Source organism: Notolepis coatsorum (genome assembly GCF_963971535.1).
Source record: "Notolepis coatsorum genome assembly, chromosome: 7".
Taxonomy (NCBI): domain Eukaryota; kingdom Metazoa; phylum Chordata; class Actinopteri; order Aulopiformes; family Paralepididae; genus Notolepis; species Notolepis coatsorum.
In genome coordinates this window covers 114,198,850-114,222,291 of record NC_140171.1, presented here as the reverse complement: position 1 = coordinate 114,222,291, position 23,442 = coordinate 114,198,850, and the positions used below count along the sequence as shown (strand labels likewise).

Genomic DNA, 23,442 nt, shown 5'->3' with positions numbered 1-23,442 from the left:
ATATTGAGCCTATAGATTTACTTTGTCCTAAATAAAATAATGCACGTCATATACGGCGCTCGGAGTCGCGATACACGCTGCATGTGGTTATTTTAATAAGTGTCTATGCGGGGATTGTGGATTTTGTGTGATATTGTAACTGGGATTAAAATGTCTGAGATGCGCTGTTTGACGGATTTGAGAAATTGAATGAGCCGTTGACGTCACATTAATGCATTTGAGAATAAAGAGATAAAACTTCATTTTTTGGTAAGAAAAATATTCTAAACACGGGTCTCTCGTCCATTAATGCATAAACAATGAGTATATCCCGTCTGGCACAGTGGCCCAGCGGCTAGTGCTGAATCCTGGCAACCGGGCGACCGGTGTTTGAAACCCCTCGTTTCCAATATTATTTTTTTGGAATATAATATTAATGATTATACGCAAAAGTAGCCTAGTTTTAAGTTAAAATATTATAAATCTACATGCATTGAGGATGTCATTCTTTATATAGCTCTCAACGTGCACCAAATTGAATTATTCCTACATTGCAAAAAGAAGGAAAAGACTAGGAGAAGTGGGATTCGAACCCGGGCCGCCTGTGTGAAAGTCAAAAGCAGAAACCGTTACACCACAGTGGAGATAAGTACAAGATCCACCATACATCAATCAATGGGTAAGAGAGCCGTATCCTTATTCTGCATAACAGTTTAACTAATTATTTTCGCTAGCAAGATCTCATTTGATTATCCATTCCATAAACCTACTGCCAGCAGGCAAGTTTAAAGAAATATAATCTGATTGATTGGGGTAATGAGGGACTTAAAATTAGCCTATAGATAACGCATTTAACTTGTCGGCGAGGCGATTGAGCGTACTGCAATCTGTTAATAAAGTTTTAAATCAATTAATCAATCAATGCCGTTAGAAAATCAGGATCTCTGCTATCGATACGTGCTGGCTTTTCAACTGAAGCGGCCGCGCGCACTTATCCTGGGTCTCAAGTCTGGTTCGAGTTAACGAGACTGAATCCACCTTCGAGGAACAGGAAAATCCCGGCTTCAAACATCGGGTTAACTGAATCTGGATAATGGGACTCTTGATCGACTTAGTTGAACCAGGTACGGGGAATAGGGCCCAGAACCAATTGACAGTGACAGTCTTCAGTGTTCCCCACAACACACAACTTAGCTGAGTCAGTGCAAACAAAACGAAATCTTCATTGTCTCTTCTAAAACACACAATCAGAATAATCCAGAGGGGTTTGGTTCCACTCACCCAAGCGCAACGCGTAAAGCGGGTAAAACGAGGCGCAGCTCCAAACGGGGAACAAGGTTCTCAACAGCGGTTCTCCACAGAAAGGTCCTGGAGAGAAAGTAGACCAGGAACAGCAACAGGGAAAAAGCAGGCAAATGCAGTTGTATTCCAGAACGGCCCGACATCGATAGAAAGAAGGTCCAGGTATATAAAGCCCTCTGGGGCGCTGATTAGCACACACATCAGGTGCGTGATGGTAATTGATACTTAACCTAGAAGTGTGCGTTAGGCAACGGACCAATCATCACAGCACCCCAAGAAGCGTGTGGCGGGGAAAGAACCAATCCTCACACATACATTCTGGAATAAATTAAGTAAAAAAAGAACAGTTAAAATGTGCAGGAAAGGTCAAAAAGCCCAAGGGCTTAGAAGCGACCTCCCCTCTTAAACCTATATAGGATAACTACACAGAAAATCCCCCCCCCCACATTATGCACAAACATATCCCTCTTTCATACACACAGACACATACACAATACAACATTATACAACAATTATAATGGTGGGAAAAAAAAGACTGCTCACAAATACACATGGATACTACAGACTACAGGATCTATAGTTATTTTTTACGCTTGCTTTTAAATGTATTTAAAGTGGAACATGTTTCTGTTTTGATTTTGTATCATTCCACATCACTGCACCTTGATAAACAAATGAGAATTTGGCAACAGAGGTCCTACAGAAAGGAATGCGTAAGTCTTTATTTCTTCTTGTGATATGTGCATGATAATGAGAATTAAAGGCAAGAAATTAGGCAAAGATCTGTTAATAAAGTTTTCAATCAATCAATGCTATCAGTATCCGCTGATTGTACTGTTATCAGGGATGAAGCAGTGTTGAAACTCAACCCCCAGCCTTTGTGCCCAAGAACATCAACAGGTCTTACAGGTCAAGGGTTATCACCCTCAATGCTTTACTACCAGCCCGTCCAGTCCAAGTGCGGTTGTGTTAAATGAAACAGATGCAGAACATTTGCAAGAGGGATCGGTTGCTGGTCTGTTATGGTGGAGCCAGCCAAGGCATGATACCCTATCAAAAGCCTTTTTTCACATCTTTGCTGAAATTTTCCAAAATTGCTGTTTTGTCTTTTGGGAACATTCCATTATAAAATGTGTCCATGTAACATTATTACTCAAGTGCCTGGACAAAGCCAGATTGGTCAGAATGTATACTATTATGGATTATATCAACTATTCTGTTTGTAAGAATTTAAGCTATTTTTGGTTAACATTCAATAATGAAATTGGTCAATATGATCAACAATCTGTTGGGTCTTTACTTTCTTCATGACTCACAGAAGTAATAGCAGAATTTCATGTAAGGGCATCAATTCTGTGCCATTCATTGTATATGATTGGCTGGCTGGTAGGTAGACTGGTGTTCAGGAGCCAATGGCTATTCTGGGATTACCCATAGTTCAACCTTTGAAGCTCTGCGCTAATTCATATAAGAGAGTACAAGAGTAATCTATAAATTATTCTCCAATGTCAGTCAGCTTCCCTACACAGTTGATTGATTGATTGATTGAAAACTGTATTAACAGATTGCAGAATGGGTACAGTACAGCTCAAAACATACAATTGTTAAGGGGATGCAGACCAGAGAAAGACTTTCATCTTGTTTACATCAGGGTCCCCCATTTTCAATTCATCATAACATATATGACATACATGACATACAGATAGACAGTACTGCTACATCTATACATTTATGACATACCAGATTTGCAAATACAGTACTGTTTGTGATACGAAAAGAGTCCAGAAAAGAGAGTATATACATTTGACGTAGAAACTGTACATTGGAGGAGGCTGGGTAGGTGGGGTGGGGGGGGTGGGGGGGACTGTACATTGGAGGTGGTTGGGTGGGTGGGTGGGGGGGGTGCGGTTGGGTAGGAGGGGTGGGTGGGTGGGGGACACTGTACAACTGTACAAGCAAAACTGTACATTGGAATATTGACAAAACCATACTTGGTAATTTACTGTACATTGGAGGGGGTTGTGTTAGGACATTTACAGGGGCCAGTTTCGAATTGCAGTCTCCCGTAGGTGTTCTTTGAGAGTTTTTTTGAAAGTGGGTAGTGATTCACATTCCTTTACAGCTTTGGGTAGGGCGTGTTTAGTCCCTTGTTTGAGCCGAATCTGGGTTTAACATGATTTGTGGAGCTCCCTCTGGTGTTGTGATCGTGGTATTCACTGACCTTTGGGAAGTATTTTGACATGTACATGGGTACCTTGGTCGTGTAGTGTATCTTGTAGACCAGGCCCATTGCAAGTTGCTGTACTCTGTCGTCTACTCTAAGCCATCCTAGGTTGTCAAAGTGGGCAGGGGTGAGGTGGGTTCATCATCTTGATAATGTTTTGTCAGTGCAAAACATAGTTTGAAGAATGGTGCAGTTATCCTGCTAGATAAAGTATTTGCATGCTTGTGTGCACAGATTCAATTATTTCCAGCTGTGTCTGTTTACTAACTCCTTTGTAGTGATGTGTTAAATATTGGTTATGCATATCATGAATACACATGAAACAAGAGTAGGCTGCATATACCGCGGTTCTATATTACATTTGAGTTGAATAAAATCGTTTGTGCTTTGGCTCCATCATTCTCGCTCCATGTAATCTACATCTAGTTGTGCTTGTGTTCAAGATAAAAATTTAAAAAACACTAAAAGGAATGGATTCATTGGGAACAAATGGAAAATGTGATCAATCTATGAGTATTTTGGAGAGACAAAGAATCTAAAAGATGTTGAAAAAACCCTTGCACAGGTAAGGACACATCATATTTACTGAATAAATCTGGATAGGAACAACTCACACAAATCCGCAAGAGAGAGGAGTAACTTTGCACAGTCTGAACTGAGCCCTTAACCAAACATATCCTTTTGGGAGGAAATATCACCTTGGAGATTCTCAAGTTCGGCCTTGTTGATAGCGAACCGTTTGGAAAATGGCAAGTATTAGACAGACTGCATTGAAGCGTTATGTGACTTGACTAAAAGACAGCAGAACAACACACTGGATTCTGAGTGTTTCTAGCTTTACATTCCAGCACGTTATCTTTGTTGTGCACCTGTAACAGGCACTGCTGTCCATTTCTCAGCTCTGTGCAAGGCTGGTGTCTGAAACCCTGGAGCTGTTGATGCAGTCCTGACGAAACCACAATAGAGAAGTGGCGACTTCCTCTCTGGAGAACAGCAGTGGTAGCAAACAGGACATGGCACCCCTGACCCACTTCTAAATCACTTTGGCTCGTATGAAATGACACTCTGAAAGAGTGTGTGGAATCGGAAAACCGCAAACTGGCAACGGAGGGGGGAAAGAACAACTTAGGACCAGGGGAAACAGCTGAAACCCCACTGGCTCTTGAGGAAGAAAGTGCTGATGAGCAAGGCTAACAGCAACAAGACTAAAAATACAAACAGACAGGAGACATTCTCCCGTGGCCTAGCCAAGCAACAGCACTGACAGTTAAGTTCAGGAGAAACTCGTTCACCTTTCAACCCTTTATTGTAACAGGAGTGTGGCAATAAAACGGGTCAAGGAAGGAATTTCTTGATTGTAAAGCTAATTCTGAACGTTTCAATATGCCCTTGTGTGCTGCGGAGCAAAGAAAACACTGCAACTGCATTATGTAACATTGCAGATACTGGTCTACCTTTAGTATGTTGTATTGCCAACAGCTATTATATCTGGCAGTGACCTGAGCCATTAGCCAGGGCTCAGATCTGCTTCAGAGATCAGAGAAAGCACAGAAAACACAGCTTCAAAATGCTCAAAGCCGTGGCTTAAGGCGCTTTGATTGTAGCGGCAATCTGTGAAACGCCACAATTCACAAGCAGAAAGCAAATAACACAAAAACTGTGTGCTACCAACTCTTAAAGGCCACAGGTGAAATCAAGGAGAAGTGGCTGTGCAGTGCACACACACACACACGCACGCACGCACGCACGCACGCACACACACACACACACACACACACACATACACACACACACACACACACACACACACACACACACACACACACACACACACACACACACACACACACACACACACACACACACACACACACACACACACACACACACACACACACACACACACACACACACACACACACACACACACACACACACACTCCTGTCGTGCCCACTTGTGACAATGCGAAATACCCTGTAACAACCTCCATCTGGCACAGAGAGTGGTTCTTGTGCAGGGGATGGAGGGTGGGGAGGGGGGGGACAGCGTTTCCTGAGGAAGCAGCTGGCTGCCTGCAGGGCCACAGGATTGCAGGATTACAGGGATGCTAAGGTGAATGTGGCACACACCACAATGGGTAGAAGGTGGCGGGCAGGGGTGGTAACATTTAAAATGTCACACAGCCCTCATGGCATCGCTGTGGTACAGTAGTTGAAAGGAACAGGCCCAGGGCCCAGGGCCAAGGCTGAGGCACCGATTACCCCCCAGAGTGGGACCGCTGTTGGGAGTCCTTCAGCTTAACCTGGCCTCATTTTTTGCTTACATTTCACCACTGTATCTTCAGCTCTATGGAATAGTGCATTTGTAAAACGGTACAGAGATCGTCTATCTAACGCTAATGCATTAAATGAATAGAAGTCGCCTAAAAATATGCCCAAATGACATAAGCAATGTCATAGTCTTGAGGGGGGTCAGCCCTATGTTCCCACAGCCCTATGTTCCCACATTTCTAAGATTCTTCTCAAAATTAGGCCCTATGTTCCCACAGCCCAATGGTCCCACAGCCCTATGTTCCCGGACAAACCCTCTACTACCAGAGGATAATTGGATAATAGGTTGGGTGTAATTGGCTACCAAATTAAGAGAAAGGGGGATAAAATCAGATACAAATGTATGAAAAAAGGAAATGTGGGGACATAGGGCTGTGGGAACATAGAGCTGTGGGAACATAGGGCTGTAGGAACATAGGGCTGTGGGAACATAGAGCTGTGGGAACATAGGGCTGTGGGAACATAGAGCTGTAGGAACATAGGGCTGTGGGAACATAGGGCTGTGGGAACATAGGGCTGTGGGGACATAGGGCTGTGGGAACATAGGGCTGTGGGAACATAGAGCTGTGGGATCATAGAGCTGTGGGAACATAGAGCTGTGGGATCATAGGGCTGTGGGAACATAGGCACACTCCCATCTTATGGTATAAGTAAGTATCGCACTTGTTCTTCGTACATCATTTTGATCACGTGGCTCTTCTCCTTGTTCCCGGCAGCGATGGACAGGCAGGACGAGATCATCCTGGAGCACCCAAACAACAGCAACATCAGGTGTAGTCCCCAGGACAAGCGCTGCATACAGAAGACTCTGGCCCGGCACCCTCCCAAATCCACCAATCAGAGGAGCAACACTGCCAGGGAGGACCCCAAGGCTGCGTTGGTGAGAGAAAATGCTCTTCTGATAATAATAATAATAATAATAATAATAATAATAATAATAATAATAATAATAATAATAATAATAATAATAATAATAATAATTAATAATAATAATAATAATAATAATAATAATAATAATAATAATAATAATAATAATAATAATAATAATAATAATAATAATAATAATAATAATAATAAACTTTATTTGTATAGCACCTTTCATACAAAAATTGCAGCTCAAAGTGCTTCACAACAAAAAGACAGGCATAAAATGAGCACATAAAGTGCAGACATATAAAATCACAATTTTCACATTAGGATCTAACATCCCAACAGGCCACATTGTTTATGGTTTGAGTCAGTTTTAAAAATAGACAATAATAAAAAGAGTAAGATAGAATAGACAGAGTAAAATATTGCACTAGTGCAGTGCAATAAGTAGTAGAATAGAATAGACATAAAATGAGCACATAAAGTGCAGACATATAAAATCACAGTTTTTACAGTGCAATAAAATAGTTCTGGATTACTGTTTAACAGTTTAAAGTCGTCTTTACCTTCTCTGTTTGGTATCCACAGTTTAAAACCTGACAGTCTTCCCTCCTGTTTGAGGAGGTCCCACTTTGACCCTTCGAACCACTCAGGGCAAATGATGCCTCTGCACATACATAAATCAAATCAAATCAAATGTATTTGTATAGCCCGAGATCACATGGAATAGCCTCCATGGGCTGTACAAGTCTTCTTGTAAACATCACAAAAGATCAAAAACAAAAACCACCATGAAATCCAAATATGCAACACTCCCAGACTTTCCCCAATGAAGATAAGGAACGACCCACTAAAAACCTAGCAATAGGAAAGAAAAGCACCACAGGCAGCGTGGAGTTGAGAAACCTCAGATGGGCTGTTCAAAGGGGATCCCCCAACTGGATGTCAGTGATAATATAGTGTTGTAATAATATAGCAATGGATGAAAGATGGATGGAGAATAGAACAGGCAAATAATTGGTATTATTTATTTATGGTATCATTATGGAGATGTTCAATGAGGTAGAGAGACGGAGGGATTCTGCATAAACAGGAGTACATCATCTGCGTATAAGCTGATATGGTGCAGTGTGCCCTGAATTGAAACAGGAGATATAATTTGGGATTGTCTTATGTATTGAGCTAAAGGTTCGAGAGATAAAGCAAAAAGACCGGGACTAAGAGGGCAACCCTGTCTAGAAGAGCGCGAGACAGAGAAGAGTGGCGAGCAGAACTTTCCCGTTAAGATCATGGCCGAAGGCCCTGTGTAGAGAACTTTGATCATATGAATACAATTCTCTCCCAACCCCATCCTTCTAAGAACTGCCCACAAGTAAGACCACTCCAATCTGTCAAATGCCTTCATTGCGTCCAAGGACATGACCGCTGTAGGAACTGCAACGTCCTTGCTGGCATCAATCACATGCAGTAACCGTCTGATGTTATCAGTAACCAGGCGGCCTCTTATGAAGCCGGTCTGATCAGGATGAACTAGGGATGTCATATATGCTTTTGAAGTCGGGTCGCTAGAACCTTGGCATATAGCTTAAGATCGGCTCCGAGGAGACTTAGGGGCCTGTAGCTGCCACCCTCTGTGGGGTCCTTATCTTTCTTGAGTAAAACAGATATAAGTGCCATATTGACATCTCTGGATAAATTGCCCTCTTTGATTGAATGTAAAATCATTGAGAGTAATAAGGGACGAGCACATCCCAGAATGCGAGATAGAGTTCCGGTGGGATGCCGTCCCATCCGGGAGCCTTGCCCCGTTGCATATCTGCAATCGCCTCTCTAAGTTCAGCTAGTGTGATAGGTGCAGCTAACAGTTTAGCACGGGATCATCCCTATGTTCCCCGGGTCCTATGTTCCCCGGGTTCTATGTTCCCCGCTTTGATTGATTAATAGATTGAACATTTTATACATTTCTATTATTTTATTAATTATTAATGTCCGCCTTGTTTCGAACGGTTAAGCTTAGGCCCTCTTTCGAACTGGTTAAAGGGGAACTATCTTATAAATGGCCTTTTTGAGTGTTTAGCATTGTTTCCTAGCTATGTGAACTTATATTAATATGATCTATGTCTCAAAATTCTCATATTGGCGCATTCTTCCAATTCTCCTCTCACAATATTCACCCTCACTGAACTGAGTCGTTTGAAAATGTGCCTATATGTGATGTCATATAGTCACTGCTGCATGTTAATGTGGCTCCTCAGGCACCAGCACCTGCACCCCAGTCCACATCAGCTCAAAACGGCTCGAGATCTTGAGGTAGAAAAATGCTGTTTTTGAGGACTTGATTAAAAATACAAAACAATGAATAAAAAAAAATATATATATTACAGAGGTGTTCCATAGACTCACAGGAATTGTGTAAAAGTGCCCAAATAGTGAAAGAAATAGTAAAATAGTTCCCCTTTAAGGTTAGAGTTTGGAATCAGGGCTGGTGGTCTAAAATTTTCAATCAATCAATCAATCAAAGCGGGGAACATAGAACCCGGGGAACATAGGACCCGGGGAACATAGACATGCTCCCTTTAGCACTATCTTCCGAGATCTGTGGTAAGTTGATTCGATCAAGGAAATCCTCCAGCTTGGTATGATCAAAGACCACCTCTGACTTGTACAGATTGGAATAAAAAGAGCGAAATGTATCATTAATCTTTTTGGGGTCGGTGGTTACCTCCCCCTGTTGGTTCTTAATGGATGGGATATCCGCAAATTGTTCACTGGCACGTATCTTCATAGCTAATAGGTGACTAGGCCTGGAACCATGAAAGTAGTAGTGCTGTCTTGTTCTGTGCATTTGAAATTGTTGTCTTAACCCATTCTCTGCCACCACTTTGATCATCCTAAACCATTCTCTGCCAGTACTATAAGTCTATGGAGATGTTCACCTTCTTTGCAGGGCTATAACTTTTTAAATTGTATTGCTAAATTGACATTACTATGGCCCATTCAACATCGATTAGCTATCGTTCAGGATGTAGGAACGTTTTACTTTTTCATTCACACATTCATACGAAAATACCGTCTAGAGTATAAATATGTTTTTATCATTTTCTGCAGTATTTCCTAGAACGTGAGATATAGACATAAATGCATATATTAGATTATCAAATGGCGCTTTATACGATCAACGTTATATTAAAAATTTCAACTGTACATGGTCCTAAGCGTTATGATCATCCGCGGGTGAACGGAGGGGGGGGGGTCGTTTATAATTCCGTGACCGACGTTAAATGATTTATGTAGTATGGGTGATATATAGATCAGAGCCGTTTGTATCGAAAATGATAAAGAAAAATGCTGAAACTCACGGCAGCTTCCTCGTAGTGATGGGCGATGAGAGTGGAGCCAACAGATCCCAGTTATGTGATGTGGATCGATGCGATCCAGTTCCGGTTTGTATAATACTAATATATGCCCAAATCATGTGGATTATTGAGTTATGGCAACGGATCGATATCCACGGTGTGTGTCTTGAGTCCAGGGACGATAAACGAGTGCCCGGACGGAATAGTGAGACGCACCGGGAACCCAAGAGATCAACCTCCGGTTGCAACTCGCCGATCAGCCACCAGGTGGCGGTATTGAAGCGTTGCAGAGTTGTGATGGCTCCCGCAGCATATGACAAGGCTCCGTGGGTGAAATATGAATTCCATGACGAAAATATGAAATATGAACTTGAAACACGCTGTACAGCGATATTGGCAGACAACGCATGGCGGGCAATAACGCTGAACAGCGATTTTGGCGGGGAATGGGTTAAAATGGAGTTAATCTCTTTTTTCACTACCTTAATTTGAAGCTCCAGTCGACTAGAGTAGTTGTGCTGCAATGAAGAGATCAACGTGGCATGAAGCTTTTCCAGTTCCACCAGCTTGGAGAGACGTCCCTTGCGGAGATGCAAAGAGAGTAGTGTTATTTCTGATAAAACCCTTAACCGAATCCCATAAAATTCTGGGATCCTGTACCGAGCCCGCATTAAACTGCAGGAATTCAGTGAGCTTTTCTTTAAATTGCAAGTTAAACTCCCCATTTTTCAGCAGTGTAGAGTTAAAGCGCCACCTAGGGGCACGGGACGTTATTTTACTAAGTGAAACCTTAAGTAGGATACCTTTGTGGTCTGAAAGTGCTATGGGTAATAAGTCAACATCAAAGCTATCAAAGAGCCGTGGGGAAGAAAAAACATAATCAATCCTGGAAAAAGTCTTATGTCTCGATGAGAAGAAGGAATAATCTCTCGCGGATGGGTTGAGCGATCGCCACATATCGATTACCCCCGTGTCCTTAGACCAGGCTCGTAGGGCTGTGGTAGCTTGCTTCTGATCAGGGGTTTCAGCGTGACTGGACCTATCAATCAATGGATCCCAAACTGCATTAAAATCAGCTCCTACTATTAATGAGTAATCAGGTAGTTTCAGCATTGCTGCAGTGAGAACAGCATAAATGTTAGCGTCATACACATTAGGGGCGTAAGCAGAAATCAGTGCAATTCTCCGGTTGGAACATTCTATTTTAGCAATAGTAATTCGACCTTCTGCATCAGACCACACATCTAACAGTTTAATATTCAATTTCCGCTTTGCTATTATGGCTACCCCACGGGTCTTGGTGTCAAAAGAAGAATAACTTATGTTATGGTCAAATGTATTTGCCAATCTTGCGTTATCCGCCAATAAAAGGTGTGTTTCACTCAGTAATGCAAGATCCACTTCCTTCCTTTTAGCCACGTTAGTACACTTGTGCGTTTATGCGGTGTATTGAGACCCCCTGTATTCCAGATCAATATGTTCAAATTAGCCATAGTCTAAGAAGGCTGCAGTATGACTGAATGTAATTCGTTTGGAGTAGAGTACCATAGTAGTTATATAACCATTTGTTACGGTCCTATTGAGATCAGAGCGTGAGCGTGAGAACAAACATAAAACAGAGCGATTCGAATGGAAAGAAAAACATAAAACCACAGAATCCCCCATTCCCACCCCCTCCCCCCCTTCAAAATATCGGTGTCGATCAAACATCAGTTGGTCAACCCTGACCGAGCACAGCAACCACAGCAACAATATGTATCTTAACCATACTAATAACTTGTAAGGTATATTGTAACAAATCAGAAAAGTAGAACCCATTTTACTCAACTGAGAGGAGAAATCAATACAACGTTCAATGTGCAGTTTAAAGTGCCGACGGTAACAACAGGAGTATTAAAACACAATTAGTCTGAGATGAACTAGAGCAGACAATAAAAGGCCAATGCGTTAAAGAGCGCCGGTCGTCAGCATTATACTTGAAAAAAAGTCTGTGTGCAACCGTAGCAAACGAGCCACAGTAAACACGTGGTGAGGTAATGTTAGCTAGGAGAGCTGGTCAGCCGGCATGTCTTGAGCATAGCTTAATTAGGCTAAGGCTTGTTAGCCCGATTCACATAGATAGCTCTGCCATGAGAGAGCCATCCCTCTTGACCGGCAGTTCATCCAAATACAAACTCGAAAAAGATAGTATGCATAACAGTCAATGCGAAGTCCAGTTGCGAAGTTCAATGCTCAGACAATAAAAAGACCAGTGCGTTAAAAAGCACAAGTCGTCTGAATTATATCCGAAAATTGTCAATGTACATACCCATTTCTGGAAATATAGCGTAGATAATACCATGAATGTTACCGTTCTGTCGGACCGAAAGGCAGTGTTAGGCGAGTGGAACGAAATAGTTAGTTGAAAGAGCCCGATAGTCAGCATAGCTTGCACTAAGCTAACCAAGGCCCGGAGTCCTGTTACTCCCCGGTGCTCGCTGTCTGCCCCGCCGGGTGCGGCTCACCATCCTCGAGCGGGGTGGACGTCGCCATGTCGTGTCTGAGGAGCCGCTCCGCTTCGGACGTCGATGTGAATAGGTGGTTGCAGGACACAACATTAAATTAGGTAAATTAGGAATGCTTCTATGCCCCTCTCCCGAGCAATCCCCATGGCTTTCGAGAAGGCCCTGCGGCGCCTGGCGGTATGGTCGCTGAAGTCGGCGGTGAATCTCAGTGTATAGTTGCCCATTTTCGGAGGGTGTTTTCTGGCCTCTCGTAGAATAGCCTGTCGTGTAGGGAACCGCAGGCAGCAAAAGATAAAAGTGCGTGGATGTCCGGCTTTCTCCGTGGGGCCATTCCTAAAAATTCTATGCGCCCGCTCAATCTCCGGTATTTTGATGGATGGAAACCATTGAGGAATCATCTTTTCTAGGTATAAGATCGGCGCATCTTCTTCAATGTCCTTGGGCAAGCCATAAACTCTAACATTACACCTCCTGTTCCGGTCCTCCAGGTCTGCAATCTTATTTTCGTAATAAAGGAATATATCCTCGACCTCCGACAATTCAGTGGAGTTGGTTTCATTCACGATTGCCACCTCTGCCATCCTTTCTTCAACTTTGGTGATCCGCGTGTATGAGGGCCGACGGTCCACTCTACTGCTTAAAGTTGCTTACTTGTGAGTAGTACGTTCATTGATCAAGAAAAATTATGTCCACAGCCGCTCCGGTGTAAAACAAAGATATCCAAATGGTTTATTTCTCTTCCACAGCGAAGTCTTTCTTTAAGTGATCCTAAAGCTATTTTCCTGAACTAAAACTTGTTTGGCTGTTTACTGCCACGAAATATTCACATCACTACTACCATCTAAGAAAACGGTATTTTCCCAGTCTCCAAAATCACAGCTGACTCGACAAAATTCCTCCACACCTGAAAGCCGTAAAAATCGACTTGCCGGCTCTAAAGGGAAAGTGACACACATTTCCTATAAACAGTTCTGAGCTAAATAAGACGGTTCAATGACTTTATCTAAATCCAATCAATATTCCTAATGCCGTTTCAATGTAAGGTTATAAAAATAAACATATAAACATTCATATAATACAATAACCTAAATATACACCTAAGCCCACATTTCTCATTTCTTGCATCCCATATTTATGTATAATTTATTATTATATATATATTTTTTGTGTGTTATTTATCCTGCAGGCCCCATGTCGCGCTGAGCTCCAGAGAGCCCTGGACAGGCTAGCATCAAACACTCGGACGCATGAGGATCTCTACTCCATCCCCATCCCCAACTGTGACAAGAATGGAGATTTCCATGCCAAGCAGGTTTGTGACTTTAAAGGGATATTCCATTTTTTCTTAAAGGAACACGCCAACATTTTGGGAAATTAGCTTACCGTCTTCTCCAGAGAAAGATAAGAAGATAGATACCAGTTTCCTTTCTGTGCGTTCAGTAGAAAGCTATCTGCCCCCCGGTACCTGTCTGATCTCCTCCACCAGTACACTCCATCCCGGAACCTACGATCCTCTGATCTAGGTCTCCTCTCCATCCCTCGCACCAGGTTATGGACTTTTGGGGACAGAGCCTTCAGCGTGGCGTCCCCTACCCTCTGGAACTCTCTCCCCCCCGAAATCCGCAACGCCCCAACCCTGGACACCTTCAAATCCGCTCTAAAAACACACCTCTTCACCAAGGCTTTTCCCAATCAGTTAGTTTAGATTAGATTAGGTCCATTATCCCTTACCTTCCTTCATCCCCTCTTCCCCCCCCCCCCTATTTTCCTTGCCCTATTTTTTGTCCTGATTGTGAAGCAACCTTGGGTTCTATGAAAGGCGCTATATAAATTTGCTCTATTATTATTATTATTATTATTATCTGGCTGCATGTTAGCCTAGCTTAGCACAATGAATGGAAGCGGACATGGCTGGTTAGCCTTTGGGAGAGGTGTTAGTTAGACAATGCCTAGGCTAACCGGCCAGATAGTTTTCTACTAAACACACAGAGAGACAACTGCTATCTATCTTCTTGTCTCTCTCTGGAGAAGACGATAAGCTAATTTCCCAAAATGTTGGCGTGTTCTTTTAAAAACCTGTTAACTCATTGAGCGCCACGCTCTTTTCTCATCTTTACTCAATGACGCCTTATGACGCATTATTGACCATTTTAGCAATGTTTTGCGGACCCATCGTGTGTTCTGTAGGCTATTATAGCTATGGAGACAATAGTATGGCTCATTTGACAGGCATTGTTCATAGTCCAACACTGTCTAACCAATTAATTTCTACATACTGTAGTTTGTGCGCTATTACATGCTAAACATCGCCCCTTTCCAAAATAATGGAAATAATGGTATTTTTTCATAGATCGTGAGATATGACGCGTTATATGTAATATGCCCAAATCGTTCTGGTTGATCGCTTGAAACCCCAAATACTTCCAAATCAAATATACATACTTCCATACCATATACATATGTGTCCTCACAAAATCATCAAGGGGGGTGGGTGGGGGGGTTGAAATGCGCAGAAATGCGATCGTTACAAAAAGCACGGTTTAGGTCCGGTAAAATACGACACTCCCTCTAAACACTGTGATAGACCCTCTAAACCAGGGGTCTCAAACTCGCGGCCCGCGGTGATATTTTGCGGCCCCCTACTGGACATCAAAGTGTAGTGTTAAAAAAAGTCTGTGTGCAACCGTAGCAAACAAGCCACAGTAAACACGTGGTGAGGTAATGTTAGCTAGGAGAGCTGGTCAGCCGGCATGTCTTGAGCATAGCTTAATTAGGCTAAGGCTTGTTAGCCCGATTCACATAGATAGCTCTGCCAAGAGAGAGCCATCCCTCTCGACCGGCAGTTCATCCAAATACAAACTCGAAAAAGATAGTATGCATAACAGTCAATGCGAAGTCCAGTTGCGAAGTTCAATGCTCAGACAATAAAAAGACCAGTGCGTTAAAAAGCACAAGTCGTCTGAATTATATCCGAAAATTGTCAATGTACATACCCATTTCTGGAAATATAGCGTAGATAATACCATGAATGTTACCGTTCTGTCGGACCGAAAGGCAGTGTTAGGCGAGTGGAACGAAATAGTTAGTTGAAAGAGCCCGATAGTCAGCATAGCTTGCACTAAGCTAACCAAGGCCCGGAGTCCTGTTACTCCCCGGCCCGGAAATGCGCAGAAATGCGATCGTTACAAAAAGCACGGTTTAGGTCCGGTAAAATACGACACTCCCTCTAAACACTGTGATAGACCCTCTAAACCAGGGGTCTCAAACTCGCGGCCCGCGGTGATATTTTGCGGCCCCCTACTGGACATCAAAGTGTAGTGTTAATGCGGCCCGCGCGCAACTGTTTGCCGAGTCGTTGCGCGAGAGTTGGAAGTTTTATTTATTTTATCACTTGTAGACTACCATAGCGCAGGCTCATGACAGCAACGTTATGTTAGTGACTTGGTTGAAACGTGATTCCGGAGTGATATTAAGTAAAGTGGAAGCAAATGCATCCTCGCTCCTCTGACTGTGAGCAGTGCTATGCATGTCCCGCTGCACTGCCACTGTCTGTCGGTGTACGAGTCTGGTCCAATCACATACGCGTCCCGTCAGCGTTTTTCCCCCTCACCCACAGTCTGCGAATCAGAGGCAGAGTAGGGGAGTAGGGCGGGTCTTCACGGACTGCATGTCGTCTCTCTCTTTCAGTTCAAGTCGGAGCAGAGTTGACAGCGCATCTACAGTAAACTCGCTCCCAGTTTTATCTCTGTGAGATAAATGTAGCTATTAGCCTATTTTCGCCAGCAGGCAGCCAGCAGAAAAATATGGCATCTTCAAAGATGGTCAGTAAAAGAACGTTAGTCGGAAAAAGATGCGTTCATCCTGAATCCCAGCCAGGGGCGTAGCTGGAGATTCTGGGCCCCACGAAAGAATCAATTTGTGGGCCCCCAATCTATTAAAAATATGGGGCCCCCAATCTATAAAAAGATTTGGGGCATTTATTTATTGATGAAAACGCATAATATAGTTTTTACCTATTTTTTTTTTATAATACAGGCAATTATACTTTTGAGTCATCTACATTAACTTACTTTAGGATAATAATAAAACCATATTAATAAAAAGATAATAATAGTGTTCTCCCCCCCCCCCCCCCAATGCTGGGCCCTTGGAATCATCTTAACCCCCCCCCCCAGCTACTCCCCTGGTCCCAGCACCAAACCAATTATGTGACTATATGCCAAGAAACGATAGCATGAAAATAATGTATGACTGAAGTGATGGAGACCATGTTTGAAGGCAAACAAAAGCAAATCCCCCTCAGATCGCACAGCAACCAGAATAACTGAAATACTGGCTGGTGATTTGATTAAACAGCTTTGTGATAGAATAAAAAAAATGCACAGTGCATTTCCATAGCTGTGGATGAGTCCACTGACACCACTGAGAAGCCTGAAGAACCGTTCATGTTCTGAAGAACTGTTCATGTTCTGAAATGTTATTGCTAAAGATTGAGAAGATTGGATCAGTTGTACTTTTTTTTTGAATACTTGAACCCCTTTTTTTGTGGAATATTTGATGCGGCCCAGCCTCACCAAGACTCTACCTCCAGCGGCCCCCAGGTAAATTGAGTTTGAGACCCCTGCTCTAAACACTGTGATAGACCCTACAAACACTGTGATAGACCCTCTAAACACTGTGATAGACCCTCTAAACACTGATAGACCCTCTAAACCAGTGGTCACCAACCCGTTTGAGACCTTCCCTGTAGATATGTCCCTAAAAAAAAAAGAAAATAAAAATGTTTAATCTTTCCCTGAGAGTCCACATTACAGTTCATTTGCGGCCCGCAGGATGATATTTTGCGGCCCCCTACTTGACATCAAAGTTTAGTGTTAATGCGGCCCGCGCGCAACTGTTTGCAGAGTCGTTGCGTGAGAGTTGGACGTTTTATGGGGCTGCGGCACTGCAGATATACCCTACTCCAATGATCCGCACGGACATTAGACGGTGTTGCACTCGCTACCCAGGGTCTGTAAGCTAGTAGCAGTCGCAGAGGCTCTGGCTAGTAGTAACGTTTGAATGTTGTGATTTTCTATGCAAAATAAATATTCAACATTCTCTTTTGAGACTCCGCCTCAGACTCTTATCCACTTGGAACTTGCTGTACTTTGCTTGCAGGTCTGCAGCCATTATTGCTGGATAAGATAAGATAGCGGCACGGTGGTGTAGTGGTTAACACTATCGCCTCACAGCAAGAAGGTCCAGGGTTCGATTCCCGCTTGGGGACCAGGTTTCCATGATGCCAGTTACCCAGGTGGGGTATCTCCCAGGCCTTTCTGTGTGGAGTTTGCATGTTCTCCCCGTGCTCGCAAGGGTTTCCCCCCCCGATAAGATAAACCCAATGGAAAAACATGCACAACAACAAGATCGCTAACGCTGTGGCGTCCTTGACGAAGACGGACAGGAGCACTTGGATTGGTCCCCTGGCGCGGCTCACGTGGCGCCTGTCTGCTCCCGGCTGCCCTTGGGGGGGAAGGACGACGGGATGGGTTAATCGCAGATACGCATTGTATGCATGGTTCGCATGTGTGCCAAATGGTGACCTCGGAGCAGGTCCTAAATTATTATTATTATTATAAGATAAGATAAGATAAGATAAGATATTCCTTTATTGATCCCCTTGGGGAAATTCAGGCATCATAGCAGCATGGGGGGGAGGGGGGGGGGGTACAGGTAGTAAAACAACACAGTATACAGGTAGTAACAAACAACACAGGCAGTGTAAACAATTTGATCAATATGGTCAATATAATTTACTATCTGACTAGCTGAGGAATATTCACATTATTCACAGTGTCACATAAGGTGCAGTATGCATGAGGTAGTGTTATAATTTACTATCTACTGAGTATACATTATTCACAGTATCACGGTATCCACTGAAATATACATTATTCACAGTATCACAGTATCCACATAGGGTGCAGTAAGCCTAAGGTAGTGTAGGTTGTCCTCCTTGGGTTCCTATAAGTCCCAGGTCAATGTCTGGTAGCAGTCGCTGTCGCTGCCCCCTGTTGTGGAGCCTGGAGGCTGCTAGTCGCTGCCCACTGTTGTGGAGCCTGATGGCCGCTGGTATGAAGGACTGTCTGAGGCGGTTAGTTGAGTGTCGGGGGGGAATGAGTCTGTGGCTGAACGAGCTTCTCATCTTGACTAGCTCGTCGTAGAGGGGGTGGTAGGGGTTCTCCATGATGGCAGCCAGCTTCCTTTTTTTTTAATTATGAATAGGATTATGAATAGCACCAACTTTAGCCACGGTACCGTTGTCAAGCTAAGCTAGCTGACCTAGCTCGTCTTCCCCGCAAGGTTTTCACATTGACATTTAATAACGTTAGTCAGCTAACGCTAGTCAGTAGCTACTTGACTTAAATACGATTCACCGTGGGTGCATTATTGTTGATAGACGGACAGTGTCAGGTCCTGGAGAAAGGACAGGCGATCATCTGATTTGATGTAACGTTAAAGCGGATGTTGTTCCAACTAACTAGCTTTTCAGCTAATGCTATAATAACACCAAGCAAAACACATCCCGTCCGAGCTCCCCGTCACACGCTCTGTCGGGGACAATGGAATTTAAGAAAGTGTATCTGCTGTTAAAATGACAAACAGCATCACACTTTAAAACACGTTCATTTTATAATCCTCACTCTCCGCAGGAGATAAATGACGTCATGGGATCGGAGGCTAGAATTTACGTGTACTCGCCGATACCAAGTCCTCACTCAGTGGCAAGAAGCCATTCTCTCTCTCTGATGCATACATAATAAAATAATGTATGACTGAAGTGATGGAGACCATGTTTGAAGGCAAACAAAAGCAAATCCCCCTCAGATCGCACAGCAACCAGAATAACTGAAATACTGGCTGGTGATTTGATTAAACAGCTTTGTGATAGAATAAAAAAAATGCACAGTGCATTTCCATAGCTGTTGATGAGTCCACTGACACCACTGAGAAGCCTATGTTCTGAAGAACCGTTCATGTTCTGAAGAACTGTTCATGTTCTGAAGAACTGTTCATGTTCTGAAATGTTATTCTCCACTTGCACAACCTGAAAGTAGGCACTTCCGGCTGACTTCCGGTTGCCAATGGTACTTCCTGTCCCATCCAAATACATTGGTTTTAGCTACTTTTCTCCCCTTATTTAAACAACTTTGTCGTCACAGAGAGGCAATGAAACGTTTGTATTATTATAGTATAGAATGTATTTAATAAGCAAACGTTTGTCAGCAGGGTTTTTGGGCTGTATTTCATGTAAAAACGTTTACTGTTAGTTTCCTTGCTCAGCCAGCATTAGCCTTCATTAGCTAACAGAAGCTAGTGGTTAAACAGGCCGGATTAGCTTTGAGCTAACTATCTTTCCCGACCCATGTATTCATTCCATTCTAAACATAACGTTAGTTTACAAAACATGACCCGTCTATATAACGTTGAGGAACAAATTATATAGACGGGTAATGTTTTGAACAACTAACGTTACGTTTAGAATGGAATGCATCGGCAAAGATCGTTAGCTCAAAGCTATTCCGGCCAGTTTATCAACTTCCTGTCATTTAGAAATATGATTTTATAGTGAAAATCATTACCAAAACGTCCGGAAAAACCTCACGGGAGCATTATCTGTCATACAAATGTACAAATGCTATAAGGTGGCAAGAAATGCACTATAAACAATACTTTGCGGCGTCGTTTCTTGAGGCTAATGATGGCTAACAGAAGCTAGCGCAAGAAACGACGCCGCAAAGTATTGTTTATAGTGCATTTCTTGCCACCTTATAGCATTAGCTTATGTACATTTGTATGACAGTCTATTTTTTTCACAGAGATATCAGCGTTTGCCCTATGTGTGTGTGTGTGTGTGTGTGTGCTGATCAGGAAATGAGAGATTCGATTTTCAGCTCACTTCTCTAGCGCGCATAAGTACACATACTATCTAGCGTTTATTTGAAAACGATTCATAAATAGGCCAAAAAATTACAATGTTTTTTGTGTATTCCAGAATATTCCAGTAAAGGCTGTTTATCATGGAATCTTTATATTTTCCTGAAACATTCAAAAAACGAGCGATTTTCAAAATGCTATAAAACGGAAATGAACCGATTAAAAAACAATCCGTTTCGACAATGTTGACTGCAAACAAGTCCTTGATAAGCGACGGCCAGATTAGACACATAGCCATAATTTAAGACATAGATTATGCATTCACAAATATGAGAGCGCTATCATTGAAGTGGGTGTCGGCATTCAAGGGGGTGAAAAGGAAAACACGGCCGGCACGGAAAGTGTTAAAGGGGAACTCCAACATTTTGGGAAATTAGCTTATTTAACATCTTCCCTGGAGTTAGACAAGAAGATACATACCTTTTTTGTCTCTGTGCATGCATTTTAGCTTTGGGAATAGACGCTCCGTTAGCATAGCTTAGCTTCATCACTGGAAGTGGGGGAGATCCGGAGCCTTACAGTGCCTTACAGTGTATTGCAAGGTCTGACATTGACCAAATTTGATATGCATGACCTTGGTGGGCTCTAGGTCAACTCCTGAAAAGGGGGTCAATGTCAGACCTTGCAATCAAAAGTTAGGGGGCGCACTGAAATTATGGCAAGGGTTATTAGCCCCCTAACTTTTGATTGCAAAGTCTGACATTGGTCAATGTCAGACCTTGCAATACACTGTAAGGCACTGTAAGGCTCCGGATCTCCCCCACTTCCAGTGATGAAGCTAAGCTATGCTAACGGAGCGTCTATTCCCAAAGCTAAAATGCACGCACAGAGACAAAAAAGGTATGTATCTTCTTGTCTAACTCCAGGGAAGATGTTAAATAAGCTAATTTCCCAAAATGTTGGAGTTCCCCTTTAAGGGACCCTGCTGTTTTTATCATTAATTGATCAATACAGACGTATTAATTAATGTTGTGTTTTTTTTTCAAATGTAGCCAAGAGTAAAGACCTTAACCCTATCAAAAGTGCAGTCAAAGTGTATATTTTCAGCACTAGGTTTGTTTACAGATGTTTTTCAGATTTACCGAAAATTAGAATTTATCTGGAAAAAAATGCAAATTCTATCTCTCTTCTATCGTAAAACCAAGAGGAAATGACTAAATCCAGATTTAACACTGCCATTGGAAGGGGGAGCTTTTTCCCTCTCCTCCACATTGCCTGTGGTGCATTTTTTCCTATTGCTAGGTTTTAGTGAGTTTTTCCTTACCTTCGCGTGGGGTATGTCTGGGAGTGTTGCATTTATTTATTTTGCATTTATATATAAAAAAAATGACTTTATGGTGTTCTTGTTTTGTTCTTGATTTATTGTGATGTTTCTTCTTGACTTGTTTAAAGAAGACGTGTCCGGCCTATGGGGACATTAACGTGTGTTGTCGGGCCTTACAAATACGTACAAATACGTTACAAATCCATTCAAATGGATTATAATTTATTACTGTATCTACAAATCCTTCTGTTTAATCATCTTCCCTTTATTAATTTGCTTAGATATTTTGTACACTTGGTCTCAAGAAGGTGGTGAATGAGCTCAGTGAGCGAGCTCGGTGGTTGCACAATTGTAACATGGTGTTATTCACCGGCAAAGATGCAAAAAAATATCATAATTTATATTCTCTTTTGTTTCATCACAATTTACTCAAGCCTAGTAACAGACACAACATTTTTTACACTGGGAATACATACCCCCAGGTCCCTAGATGTTCCCCTAGGTCAGTGTTTCTCAAAGTCGGGGGCGCGCCCCGCATGACAGGGGGGGCATTGAGATTTATATTTTTTTTTTTTTTTTTTGATTACAGAAAATTATCACTAAAGTGCTATCTGTTGCAGCTGCACTGGGCCCCGTTCCCCGTACCTGGATAACTGAGTTAGCCGGATAACTTTCGGTGAAGTCTGACTTAAGCCGGACTTTCCCGTTCCCCGAAGCTGGATTGTCTAAATCACCATGACAACAGATCAAAAAGTTTGAGCCTGGTCGAGAGCAGGGTTTAAGTTCAAGTTAGCCGGATGAACCATCGCCACGCCCCCGCAAAGAAGTGACAGCGCGTTTCCTGAAATTATTCCCACAGTCTAGGATCTGCATTATACCATTCTGAATTACGTTTTTGTGCTCCATTCTTCCAGAGGGGGCTTTTGAAATGTAAAATAGACCCGAAATGCTGATACTAAATTCACTTTGTCCTAAATAATGCACGTTATATACCGTGGCGCTCGCTCGGTGCGATGTACACATTATGTGGTTATTTTAACAACGCGCAGCATTGCAAATGTGAATCCCGCGGGGATATCCTTAATGATTGAAACCTATCGCTCGTTTGGCTCTGATTCCTTTCATATTCTCCGCTGTGGATGAGGAGCGAGGAAGGAGAGGAGCGCCTGGATTTTGTTTCATTCAAGCATAAAATTGAAGTGTCTATGCGTGGATTGTGGATCTTGTGTGATATTGTAACTGGGATTAAAATGTCTGATGAGATGCGCTGTTTGACGGATTTGAGAAATTGAATGAGCCGTTGACGTCACATTAATGAATGAGAATAAAGAGATAAAACTTCATTCAAAATAAAGAATATTCTAAACACGGGTCTCTCGTTCATTAATGTATAAACAATGAATTTATCCCATCTGGCACAGTGGCGCAGCGGTAGTGCTCAATCCTGGCAACCCGGCGACCGGTGTTCGAAACCCAGTGTTTCCAATATAATTTTTTGGAATATAATATTAATGATTATACGCAAAGGTAGCCTAGTTTTAAGTTAAAATATTATAAATCTACATGCATTGAGGATGTCATTCTTTATATAGCTCTCAACGTGCACCAAATTGAATTATTCCTACATTGCAA

At 42.6% G+C, this 23,442-nt stretch overlaps 1 protein-coding gene across 1 annotated transcript in view; it reads left to right on the top strand.

Annotated features, from left to right (window-relative positions):
* The window catches only part of LOC311232249 (insulin-like growth factor-binding protein 4), a 112,104-nt gene that overhangs the window by 61,839 nt on the left and 26,823 nt on the right, over positions 1 to 23,442 (top strand). The window contains 2 exon segments of the mRNA XM_084318989.1: positions 6,553 to 6,716; positions 13,753 to 13,878. Coding sequence (XP_084175115.1) covers positions 6,553 to 6,716; positions 13,753 to 13,878 — 290 coding nt within the window.